The 12,555-nt window shown below is 46.5% G+C and overlaps 1 protein-coding gene across 1 annotated transcript in view; it reads left to right on the top strand.

The window, feature by feature from the left end:
* Positions 1–12,555, top strand: part of LOC147726772 (general transcription factor IIH subunit 2) — a 358,867-nt gene that overhangs the window by 301,064 nt on the left and 45,248 nt on the right. Inside the window, exon 14 of the mRNA XM_086960819.1 lies at positions 9,224–9,326. Coding sequence (XP_086816945.1) covers positions 9,224–9,326 — 103 coding nt within the window. The remainder of the gene's footprint in view (positions 1–9,223; positions 9,327–12,555) is intronic.

Below are 12,555 nucleotides of genomic sequence, written 5' to 3'. Positions count from 1 at the left end.
CTTTCACATCAGGGTCGTGCAAAGGGAAAGGGTGTCGAGGTCTATACATGGGAGAGGGGGTGCAAGATACGCGCAGGAGGGAGGCTAGGGATTCCAAAGGGTAAAAAGGCCATGGTGCCTAGAATGGCTGTACATATGTATAGGGGTACGGGTTTTTACTGGCAGGGTGATATAGTCAATAATTTACAGTATCCATGGTGCTCACAAGGAGGGGAGTGGGAGAAGAAGGGAAATGACTGCTGTCTATGTACATCGATTTTTGTCAGATTTCACAGTCGCCCCTTTTTACATAGCAGCAATCATTTTTACAGTTTATGACATTCTATGCAGGCAAGCATCGGTGACGAATTAGCACTTTGTCGATACTAACATGTGGCGTATAATCATAGACAGCTAAGGTGAAGGGAAGAATGCAGTACATACGGAATTACATTTTCGGTGTGTTCCTGACAGTTAAACGCATTACATAGCACAAATCTTTCTGACTTGAAAATGTGACCAATGAACAGTTTGACCAGATAGTTGAGAGCGGAATTCAGCTCACTACACAAGATCTCTTCGTCCCAGTGTCTTTTTATCAGCGAGCCATCACTGGTAGGCTCTAATCCGAGTATTTTCGTTGGCGCTGTTGAGCACCGGCGGTGGAGCTATAGGTCCAGCTCAGTTCCATCCTTACGCGTCGCAGGGTGCGGTCAGTCCTCTGCTGTTAGACCACAGTCCTGTTCCCTAAACAGTCCGTTTGGCGGCGCCTTATGCTCGGCACCTATAGTTCTGTTGCAACACCCTCTTCCCACATAATTGCAGCTCTTTCCTTTGGCAAAAAGTCACGTGGGAAGGTGGGTGGCTGTCGTTCAAACAGTCAATGGGAGCGAAGTTGGGTCAGAGTTCCTGGGACACACAAAAGGGACCAAGAGACCAAGGGAGCAAAGGATAACAGGCAGGCAGGCCCATCAATCGGGCCCAGAGTAGGGGGACGGAGACTCCAGGCACACGTGGGTTAGCAGACGGAGGGCTCCAGGGTGGCCCGTCATTTTTCATTTTCCACGTTGAAAGTGCTGTCTCGTCCGTATCTTGTTGCTCTGCAGCTCCACCTTTGGTCGAGGTCACACGTGTCCCAGGATCTGTAGTCAGGCTGTACGTCACATCCGACCCATCTCCTTCGGTGATCGTGCATCTTTGAATGAGTACAAGACAGTGTTTTAGAGAAATGGCAGAAGAAGATATCTACGCATGTGAATTCCTCCCTCAATTTTTTTTTTTTTTTTCATTTGAGTTCTTATGGTCATCGGTCACAGTCAGAGGTCTATTACCAAGCAGTGCATGTGTCAGCATTCCTACTGAGTTTATGGCAGGTATATTCATCAGCTCATTTATGATTCGAGCAAGGACAAGATAATATTTCCATCAACTGTGCATTACATCATTTTCAACATCAGCGCAGCATTTCCCTTCGGAACTGGCTAGCATTTTCAGACAGGGTGGGGGGGGGTGCTATCGTCGAGTGTCGGACAAAACAAGATTTCCTCAAGGGTCAGCGGCTACCCATGGTCATTATGTTAATACCGGGGACAACAGGAGTGGTTCTATCAAAGAAAAATGGGGCGGGGATGCTTCGGGCGCTTGCGCTTGGGTGCAAAGGGGGCGGGGCAATCTTGGTATTGGGTGTCAATCTAGGCGTTTTTGGCGTTTGTGTCTGAAAAACAGACATAGGGTGCCATTGACATACAGTTCCCCTAGAAACGGCCTGATTTGGGGAACTTTAGTCGTCTTACCTGTCCTTTCCTTCTTAGCCAATTCAAGTACATTCATTTTGCAGAAAGGAGAGGCAGTAACATGGCAAGATACAGTCATTTTAGTTGCGGTCAATTTCGCTGAACACCTTCGCGTTCAAAATACGTATCAAATCGGACTGGTGCCGGTGGAGCACAATTTTACCAGAAAGACAGAGAGAAAATAGGGAGACTTTCAAAGAGAGTGAGAGTCGTCCGCAATCTAAACGAGCCATTCGGTACACGTATGACATGTAAGGAGGGAGAGAGAGGGAGAGAGAGAGAGAGAGAGATAGAAAAAGGGGGTGGAGAGAGAGAGAGACGTGTACAAAAATAGGTCATTTAGCGTGCTCACATCACAGAACGGCAAAAGGTCAGGTGACCTATAGATACAGACAGGGCGGGGGGGGGGACATAAATACGTACGTTACATACATACAAACCCAGACAGGGAAGACGGCACATATATCACACATATACAAGACATTCACAACAAGACATAAAACAATTGTTAGTCTACAAGATCTGTTTATACATATATATATATATTTTTATATCCTACGTACCTCTACTATCCTATTTGTCTACGTACTTAGCTCTTCCTGCCCTTCCCCCTTTTTCCCTTTTTCCTTCTCGCTTGCTGTACCTGCGAGCGTCCCTAATTACCAATACTCACACCTCGGTTGGTCGACCAGAAATTAACCTGGTTGTGCTAGTTACCCGTGGTCGGATCTTAAACCATTTTTCAGTTCCTTCCTTTGGTGGAAAGTTCTCCAGGCTGAGGCAACGGCAAATATTGATCGGGAGAGCAGTCGGACAGCTTGGCTATATCTACAAGAGTGTGAGAAAGGGGGTAGTGCATTTGGAACATCAGTAATATTTCTAACTTTCTAGACGGGTGGTGCCGTGGCAACCCTTACCCGTACAATTTTCTTTGTCCTTTCCCTACCTAGTCGAAACGTCTAGTTATATTATTTAATACGTCATTTCCAGTCATTTTTCGTCAATCAGTACCTGTCCAGTTTCTGCGTCAGTCTATCCTCTCAGTCGCTATGTCCTAAGGAGGAACAGTCATGTAAAGTCTACGTCTTTTCTTTTAAAAACCTATCATTATAACGACCACACACATATTCCCTCTTTTCCTGTTTTCGTCGGTGATCCGACCATCGCTCTTCCACACCTCAGCCGACGTTCTGACGTGACCTGCAGAAGGGTGGGGAAAAGAAGGGGTGGGGGTGGCAGCATTCAAAGTACATCAGCATGTAGTAGTCCGAAAATATTTTTACTCACCACATACTCGACCCATCTTCACGTACTGCCTTTCTTTACCATCTCGGCGTTTAAGCCCAGATTGACCAGTAATGTCAGGTAGATAATCATTGACGATCTGCCTACCTACCTGAGTTACTCGATCGTAACCCTCTTTATCGGGTGCAAGGGTGACGGTCAGGTGGCATTTCCGCGGAGTCTTTTTAAGGGTGTCTAAAACACTTTTCTGGGCTGCCTGCAATACATAATGTAGCTACTAAATATCTGATCCCTTTTGATCTACATCCTTCATCATACTTATTCTTCTCTGCAATAGTAAGGCATCCAAAACTCATTAATGCAACTGCTACAGCCATGCGTTCTTTTTCAAAATATTTTTTTTAATAAACGAAATTGGTGACAGTTCATTGCATAAAGTGCAGCAGTGCAAATAAAACCGTATTAAAAGTTCCTTACAGAGCAAGCATGATGCATGTCAAGAATTCATCTTCAATTAATTCAGTTACACCAGTTCATTTTCCAACTCATAATCAGTACCCACCCTAAGTCAATTCATTGTCTAATCACATGCTCAATATCCTTCATATCTACTTTCATTTATCCAAAAATATATATATATCTCGAGGTAAAAGAACTGCGTGGTCATGGTGCAATAAAGTTCATTATATATAAAAAAAAAACGTCTCATTTGGTGTCGGCGCCATTTTGGGTGGGGTCAGGCAAATTCCAGCATAGTCAGAGTGTCTCTAGTCCTGCATAGTTGGCGCAGGGCCTTCCATTGGGAATTCAAAAAGTTTGTGCTATAAGGTTAACAGTCTAACAATATGGACCATGAGTCAAAGAGTGGGAAGGGCGGCAACAATTTTCCTACCGGGTCATCCTGGTGTTCCTCCGGAACTGAACAAGTCTGTGCCGTGGCTGCATTTTAGCCATTTCCAATCCGAGGCTGGTGCCGGCAGGAGGTGCACCGATGTCGTGGCTCCCAGTGAAGGGGGGGGCGGGGGCACCTATGCAGGGGGTCGGGGGCCCCCCGGCTCTTATAGAATCTTCAAGGTCGAGGAGAGGCGATATGGAACGTGTGCCCGTCCTGGGCAGAGGACCGCTTTATGATGTTGACCCTCTTTAAGTAAGAGCATTGGGGTGTCGCTGGAAGCCTCCACCTGGAGGGAGGTGGGGGAGGGTCGTTCGCGCCGCCTCCCCCTTCCAGCGACCCCGCGCCGTTCCTCGGCTCCGTCGTCTTCAATACCGGCCATGCCAGCCATTGATGATGGGGGGGGGGGGTCGGTGGCTGCGGCAAGACATCCCCCCCCTTTTCTCGTCGACATGTGGCGGGACTACCTGGAACTGTCCAGGAATTTGACATGTGGCGGGACTACTTGCAAGCGCCGCCATTCTCGCTTTTGGCCTCGGCCTTCTTCGTGGGTCGGACCAGGCGAGAGACAGAAGGGGGGGGGTGGTCGGTGGCTGAGGCAAGACAGCCCCCCCCCCGTGGCCTGCAGGGCAGCGGAAGAGGAGAGAAGGAGAGGACTTTGCCATTCTTTTGGACCGCCTGCCCAACATTGTCTCCTCCCGATCGTGGTCAGGCGAGCCCCTCGTGCCTCGAGGCCTCGCCTTCCGGATGGGCGTAACCGCGGACCTGTTGCACTTCGGGAGCTTCCGGAATGGGGGTAGGTACCTATTGGTTACATTATTTCTACTTCATGTGACCGTTATTTGGGCGGGGCAGGCAAAAGAGAGAACAGGCAGTGAAGCCTAGCTACCTCGTGGCTCCTTTTGCTGCAAAAAATATTTCGCCATTTTATATTTCTTATTACGAACTATTTCTAATGTTTCTTATTTTTAGTGAAATCAAAAAGCTCATCAGGGGGTTACTGACTTAGCCTGGTTCCTTTTTCTATTTTTCTTTCTCTTCCTTAGCGTGTTTCGAGCTAAAGCTTTCTGTTAGTAGGGAGCGGTGATCACTTCATATTTTTATGTGTCCTTTTCATTAGGGGGTACCTCTGGACGGACCAGACGAGTTCCCTCCAATAAATGGTCCGGGGTGGAACGAGATTATCGATCAAAAAGGGGAACATATATTCCTTCATTAGGGTATCATCCTGGACAGACCGAGCGATGTACTTCCATTTACTAGGGTAGCCTCCTGGACGGACCAGTCGGTCTATTTCTACTAAATGGCCCATGAGTAGAGAGCATATGTCCTCCATAAGAGTAGTCTCCTGGGCGGACCATGCGAGCTACCCCACAATCACCAACCAGTGGGGAGTGGGTAGGACTGACGAATTCACAAAGGGGCATAACCTACCCTTTTCTACTTGCAAAGACTAAACAGAATATTTCCATTTCATGTTGTTTGCAAACAGAAAATACCTCAAACGAAGCAATGCCTGGAACAACAATGTCCAGGTTTTCAATCAATCAGTGGGGAGAAAAACAGGCATGACGGATTACAACGGGGACAAAGGTCTGCATTACCTGCCCTTCGCTATCCACAAAGGGAACAGAATATTCCTATTCGTCTCTGTTTGTGGACAGGGAAGATCTCAAAGAACAACCATCGACCATCAACCGACTTCAAACAATTCTCAAAGAACAACATCGATTATTAATCGACTTCAACAATTCTTTAAAGAACAACAATCGGTTATCAATCGACTTCAAACAATTCAGTGGGGAGAAAGGTAGGTATGACGAGTTACAATGGGGACAAAAAGTCCGCATTACCTACCCTTCTCTATCTGCAAAGAGGGACGACGTTCCTATTCGCCGCTGTTTGCAAACAGAGAATGTCTCGTTCTCAAAAGAGAACCAATATGTCAAGTAGCCTTCAAAGCTAAATGAACCAATACCAACAATGCCAGTATACAAATACTGGTTTTCAATACAAACAATCAATCAATCAGGTGGATAGAGCCACCCTACCAATCAGATGTAAAAACACCCTACTTAATCCTACCCGGACCGGACCATACGGACAGTTCTTCGACTCCCTCCTCCAGCGCCCGATCGTTCTCTTATTCCATGTAGCATTCCTGTGGGATTCCAGTCAGGACAATAGGTCACTTGAAGAGAGGTCCGTTCAGAATTGGTGAAGTTCTGTCGATCGGCAGCCGGGCTAGGGCCCTCTCAAGGCAGGCATACCCCGATCATTTAGAAGTTCACTTCTTCGCCTGGATCTCTCTTACCGAACCCTATGTCACTGATGGACCCCGCGTTGGGGCGCCAATTGTGGAAAATGCAACCATATTCCCATCGATGCCCAGGCTGCTGGCGCAAACCGCCTCTTAGTTCCCATGTTGAGTAATTACCAAATAAAGAGACGGGCGCTGGAGGCAGGAATCACGAACAGAGTTTATTACTCATGAGGAGAGCCAGTCATTTCGGACACGAAACACAGTGTCTTTCGGGAGGTGCTCTGACAAGTGAGCTTGAGACTCGTGCTTTTATACCTTTACAAAACAGTTGGTGATACAATCAGAACGGTATGACGCACAAGAAGGTCATCCCTATAATCCTCGTGGTGATCCTACTCCACATATGCTCACAATGGGGACCTTTAGACCTGCTGATAAGTGGGGAGGGCAATCACGCAGCTGAGTGCTTTGGTAGGATGTACGCCTGATCATGGCCCAGGGGGGTGGGGTGGCTAGGCATACAATAAGGGCAGTAAATGGTATCTCCTGGCATAGGCGATGGCCTCGGACATGTGTGGTCAGCCGGGCTTGGGGGAAGGGGGTTATCAAAGGAGGGGTATTCATGTCTGCGTGGACAATCGAGCGCGGAGGGAAGGCTTGTCAACAGAGGGACATTCATGGAAGGGAAGGAGGTGCTGGTCAGGCGCGGCCGTGACCCTCAAGGACAGGGCTTTGCGTAAGAAGAGGGTTTATGACTTACTTGTTCATGCGAGGAGAAGGGGGGGGACAGGGTGCGTGCAGGACCAGAGCCGCGCAGAGAGGGAGAGAGAGAGAGAGAGAGATCTCATGACCTGTACATGGGAGAACAGGGGCAGCCAGATACAACTGGGGGGGGGGGGGCTATGTCAGCTGAGGCGAAGGATGCTTCTTCGAGAGGGAAATGGAGAAGGCCTGGGTCAAGCAGGAGGGTTACCTTTCACATCAGGGTCGTGCAAAGGGAAAGGGTGTCGAGGTCTATACATGGGAGAGGGGGTGCAAGATACGCGCAGGAGGGAGGCTAGGGATTCCAAAGGGTAAAAAGGCCATGGTGCCTAGAATGGCTGTACATATGTATAGGGGTACGGGTTTTTACTGGCAGGGTGATATAGTCAATAATTTACAGTATCCATGGTGCTCACAAGGAGGGGAGTGGGAGAAGAAGGGAAATGACTGCTGTCTATGTACATCGATTTTTGTCAGATTTCACATCCGTGGCACCGTTAATTGGTGCAAGTGTTCGGATCTGAGTGGTCTGGTAGGGCGATAGAGGGTGAGCTTCTGTTTGAGAAACTCCGGCCCCAGACGATGTAACGCTTTAAAGGTAAGGCATAATGTTTTAAATCTGATCCGATTTTTGACCGTTAACCAGTGGTACTTCCTAATTACTTGCTTAATCGGTTTAAATTTGGAGGTGCCTGATAGCAACCTTGCCGCTGCATTTTGAATTAGTTGTAATTTGGCAACCACCCTGGATTGAGCATTTGCAAATAAACCATTGCAGTAATCCAGGGATGAGAGTACCAGGGAGCTGACCACCGTTTTTGCAGCATTCTCTTGAAGAAATGGTAGAATTTTCCTTAAAAGCCTGAGTTTAAGGAAAGCTGAGGAGGCTATCTGACTAGCATGGTTCACGAAGTTCAATTTTTCGTCGAAGATTATCCCTTGGTTCCTGACCTTCTGAACGGGTGGGTTGGTAAGGCTCCAAGTGCTGGGGGCCACCAAACTGAAGACCATAGAGGAGACAACTTCCCAAAAATAATCACCTCGGTCTTTTCTGAGTTGAGCCTTAAGCAATTCCTGGCCATCCACTCCTTAATTGCCAACATGCCTTCTTGAAACCGAGCAGCCACCTCTTCTCCATCATTATTGATAGCAAGCACCAACTGGGTATCGTCGGCATATGTGGTAAGGCTCATCCGGTAGTTTTTAATGACCCTTGCTAAGTCCGAGACATAGATATTAAAAAGTGTCGGAATTAGGGATGAGCCTTGGGGAACACCACACGGGAGAGCTAAATCGGCCGATTTGAACGATCCCAGTGTTACAGCCTGCATTCTACCGACAAAAAAGAGGCAAGCAAAGCCCTAGCCATAGAATGGATGCCTAGCTCTCCGACATGGCCAATCAAGATGGAATGATTGACCGTGTCGAAAGCTGCAGATAAATCCAGCAGGACCAATATTGCTGTACCCCCTTGGTCTCTTATAGTCCTGATGTCATCAGCAGCTTTAATAAGTGCGGTCTCGGTCCCATGCATTTTCCGAAACCCGAACTGAGTCGTCGAGTAGTCAGTTTTGTTCAATATACTCTGATAGTTGATTGTTCATTACTCTCTCCGCTACTGTGGCTAAAAAAGGCTGGCTGGCAATAGGTCTGTCGTTTTTCAGCATATTTTTATCTAGACCTGGCTTTTTGAGGAGTGGTTTTAATAATGTGTTCATTTTCTCACTTATCTGTTTCACATACTTTGGTCTTTTTCTCATTCAGCTTACACAATTAATTGTTTGTCATTAATTTAATCAGTTCATAGCGTTTTTTAATATGTGGTATTCCAGATGCTTAAGTCTTATGGCATACGGTGTCCAAGACGCCGGTGCTTTCACAAATTATTTCTAAACACTTAGGAGACCCATCAGTTTTTCTTTATGCATTTCACGCGTTATCACTTCTGCCCATGTCTGGACTTTGCTCCATCATGGCTCCTTCCTTTGCTTGTGGTGATACCCAAGACGTTGTGTATTCATTTTTTTGAACTTGCACCTGTCCATTTCTGTTTTCATTGTCATGTCAGTCTGTAGTGGAACGTGAAACTGACAGAGCGTTTTATATAGCATGTAAAACTGCTTAATTGCCTCTGGGTCTACACAATATAGTGACGCTCATGTTTGTGTAATAGGATCCACATGCATACGCTGGTCTGTTTTATTTTCTGTCCACGTCCCCTAAACTGCATTTAATGGAGTGTTTTTTAAATGATGATTGCTAAATAATTAAATGTTTCTCCCATTTTAGGCCTCACATTGGTTTCTGCTCCCCACTTGGCGCGATCATATCACCATCTATTTCCGCTAGATCCCTTTCAAGAAATTGCTCTGGAAGAATATCAAGGAGAACGGTATATGACTATAGCCTGCCGAATGCAGTTGCTGTTTTCAGAAACTATATGCTTGCATGAAATTGATTATTTTCATAGTAGTATTACTTGTGTTGTAAACCAAACTTTATCATCCATTTAGTAGATTAACGCTTTGTGGTGGGACAGGATTTTGGAGTTTAACAGTAATTTTGATGACCCGCCCGCACTGTTTTGGAAACCTTTTCTTTGGTATTGTATAATTTATTCAGTTGGTGTTGTAGGGTCTCCAAAGCTGGGGAGAGGTGGGGCCATCTCTAAAAGGTTCATCAGTATACCGAAGTTAATTTCTTGCCTTCATATTCTGCAGTCCCAGCTTACCAACTGGGTAATATTAAACAAAAACCTTTTGTTCTGACGAATTTAGGAATTTTAAGAATTTCAGTTACATTTATTTCAAGGAAATCTTGAACTTATCCATTATACTAACTCACCCATTTGCAACATTCACTCTGGTGTTATGTGCAAGGAAATTACTGATGATCTTCATTAGGGTTTGCTAATAAATGCTTTACACAAACTATGTGTAGGAGGCTATACAGGGGAATCCAACGGCGGACTTATAGATCTGCACCTGATGTTAGTTTCATAAGTATCAAGTTCTGCACACTAACTCTCCAGCACCAGCCGTTGTATGGTGCCTCTGTGTTCCAGATCCTTAAATGATGAAGCAAGTGGGGGTACGCCAGGTAATGAAGTCCAAACACTGTTGTAGTTTCAAAACCTTTGTTTCAACATATTCTTTTTTTCCTCAATAGCACATACAGCTCAGCCAACGCGTTTTGTTCCCACAAGAGGAACTTCATCAGGGCTTATATAACAGTAATATCTAATTTCTTAAGTCTCGATATCCAGTGTAGTTTCTCCAGTTTATTGCGCTGGATGCAGTGGGAATTCCCAGGGCATGATCATGCCCGTATACGATAACCCTCTCAATGAACCTTTTCCTTTTGCATGCGTGGACGCTAAAAGGAAAAGGTTTGTGTGACAGTGACCTTGTCGCTGTAGATGTGAGGACCAGGCAACACTGAGGAAGACGTGCATGAGTTGTCCCACATCAGAAGTTGAGAACCAGGGGGTCGGTGTCTGGCGAGAGCACCAACAAGCCTTGGCAGCTGCTACAGGTTTGGAAAGCTATACAGCAGGAGCAACATTGGGACCAGCAAGCTCCTAGGTACTCAACACAAGCAGGAGAATCCAAGCAGGCCCCGAACAAGCAGGGAAGCCCACTAAAGCGGGAGAAGACCCTCGAGAGGAGTCACAGACCTAGGGCATCAGAGTTGCAAGAGGACCTCTAGCAGATCACCAAAGATTAAGACCCACAGTGTAGAAGATGCGGTAAGGAACTAAATCTTGGTGGAAGAGATGCTAGACCTTCTTCAAGCCTGAAGATCCTCGGAGTGCAGAGCCAACAAGCCTTGACAACGGCAAGTCAACGTGGTGCACAGGGGTTCGGTCCCAGCGGTTCCGACTAAGAATACTGGCCTCAAAATTGCAGAGGAAAGATCAGGCCTCGAGGAAGTTGCAGAACAATCACCTGTGTTGCTGAGCAATTCGAAGTGTGTGGGACGCCAGGAGCAGCAGACCCGTCAGCTTCGTTGCGGTGCCTGCAGATGCAGGAGAGTGACTCCTTCACTCCAAGGGATTTTACTTTGGGTGTCCTTGATGCCCACACGACTATTGAAGATCCTGGATGAAGCATAGACACAGACGACAAAGATGTGCAGAACAGCTAGACCAGGCGCAGCAGGAGTATTCCGTGAGGCACTCCATGTTCCGGGTCAAGTCCATCGAAGGCCAGGTGTCTAGACGGTCGAAGAGTGACGTGGTTTCAGGCTTGATCTTGTCCCATGATGAATCTGAGGACCCACCCACAGGTAAGCCTTTTTATACCCTAGGAAAGGGGTTAGAATGACTCGGAGGTCCCTCCCAGAGGAGGGTCTAGACAGAGGGGAGTATACTTTGTCCAGTTTTGTGCCACAGCTGGAACTAATGGCTCCCTGAACTGGATCAAACCGGAGTATGCAAGGAGGGCACCAGATTTAAAATCACCCCCACCCTAGCCCAATACACCAAGTCCTCTCTTGGAGGTGGTCACACCTCCCTGTGACAGGAAACCTATTGTTCTACGTTCCCCTGCTCGAGCTCAGCTCAGCAGCGTGAGGACAGAATTGTGTCTGGGGTAAGCAGCAGCACTGGCTTGCTGGTAGGCCCTGGAAGGCTGTTGCCAGGAGTACTGGGGACTTCGCAGACGAAACCCCCAGTGAATGGAATCGTACCTCCAACACTGGTAACTGTGTTGGGGCATGATTCCAACATGTTTGATACCATACATTCCCAGGTTCGGCCCAGCCAGTATATAGTTAGCCATTGCGTAATGGTCACTATATGTATCAAAACAGCTGACCACACTTACAAAGCCTGGATAATTGACTCCGGGGTTTGTAGGGGTTTCCTGCTCATTCAGGGGCACCCACACACTAATAATCCTGCTCTATGCCGTCAGAATTGAAAGGCCTGCCTTAGGGGTGAATTATAGGTTTTAAGTGTAGTGACCTCAGATATAAGGAAACTTATATTTGTTGTAAGTGGTACCTGCACCAGCTTACACAGGCTGCAATAGCAGGCATGTAGGTACAGTTTGAGTGGTCTCTCATGAGTGGCATAATACATTCTGCAGCCCATGGGAGACCTCTGGTGTACCTATGCCATGTGTACCTCATTACCATATACTAGGGACTTGTAGTCATACACCACTAGCCAATTGTGGAGGTACAGAAGTACTTAGCATGTCAAATTTATTGAAGAAGCACAATGACTAGGGTGCTGATTAGCAAAATCCCAGACAGACTAGTCAAAAACATACTGTCGCCAGCAAAAAGTGGGGGTAACCATGAAAGCAGATCCTACTTTACTAAACTATGCTACTTTCAAACAACAAGGTTTTATGTTAAAGAGGCAGTGGAACATGGTGCCCTCAACAGATATCTCAATAGAGCTCAAAGGTGCAATGTAAGAGCTAAGAAAGCGATTAATAATTATTGTTTTGTGAAATCTTATCCTCCTAAGAAAATGTTACACATTATGTACAAGTTCTTACTCTAAATGTGTTGTTGTTTTTTAAACTAAGGCGGTGCCCTTTGTGAATTTATTGTACAATTTAATGTTATCATCATGTGACTGGAGTCTGTAAAGGTATAGAATGATGATA

Source organism: Lissotriton vulgaris, chromosome 3_1, assembly GCF_964263255.1.
Source record: "Lissotriton vulgaris chromosome 3_1, aLisVul1.2, whole genome shotgun sequence".
NCBI lineage: Eukaryota > Metazoa > Chordata > Amphibia > Caudata > Salamandridae > Lissotriton > Lissotriton vulgaris.
The sequence above is the reverse complement of the archived record's forward strand: the minus strand, read 5'-3'. Positions and strand labels throughout refer to the sequence as shown.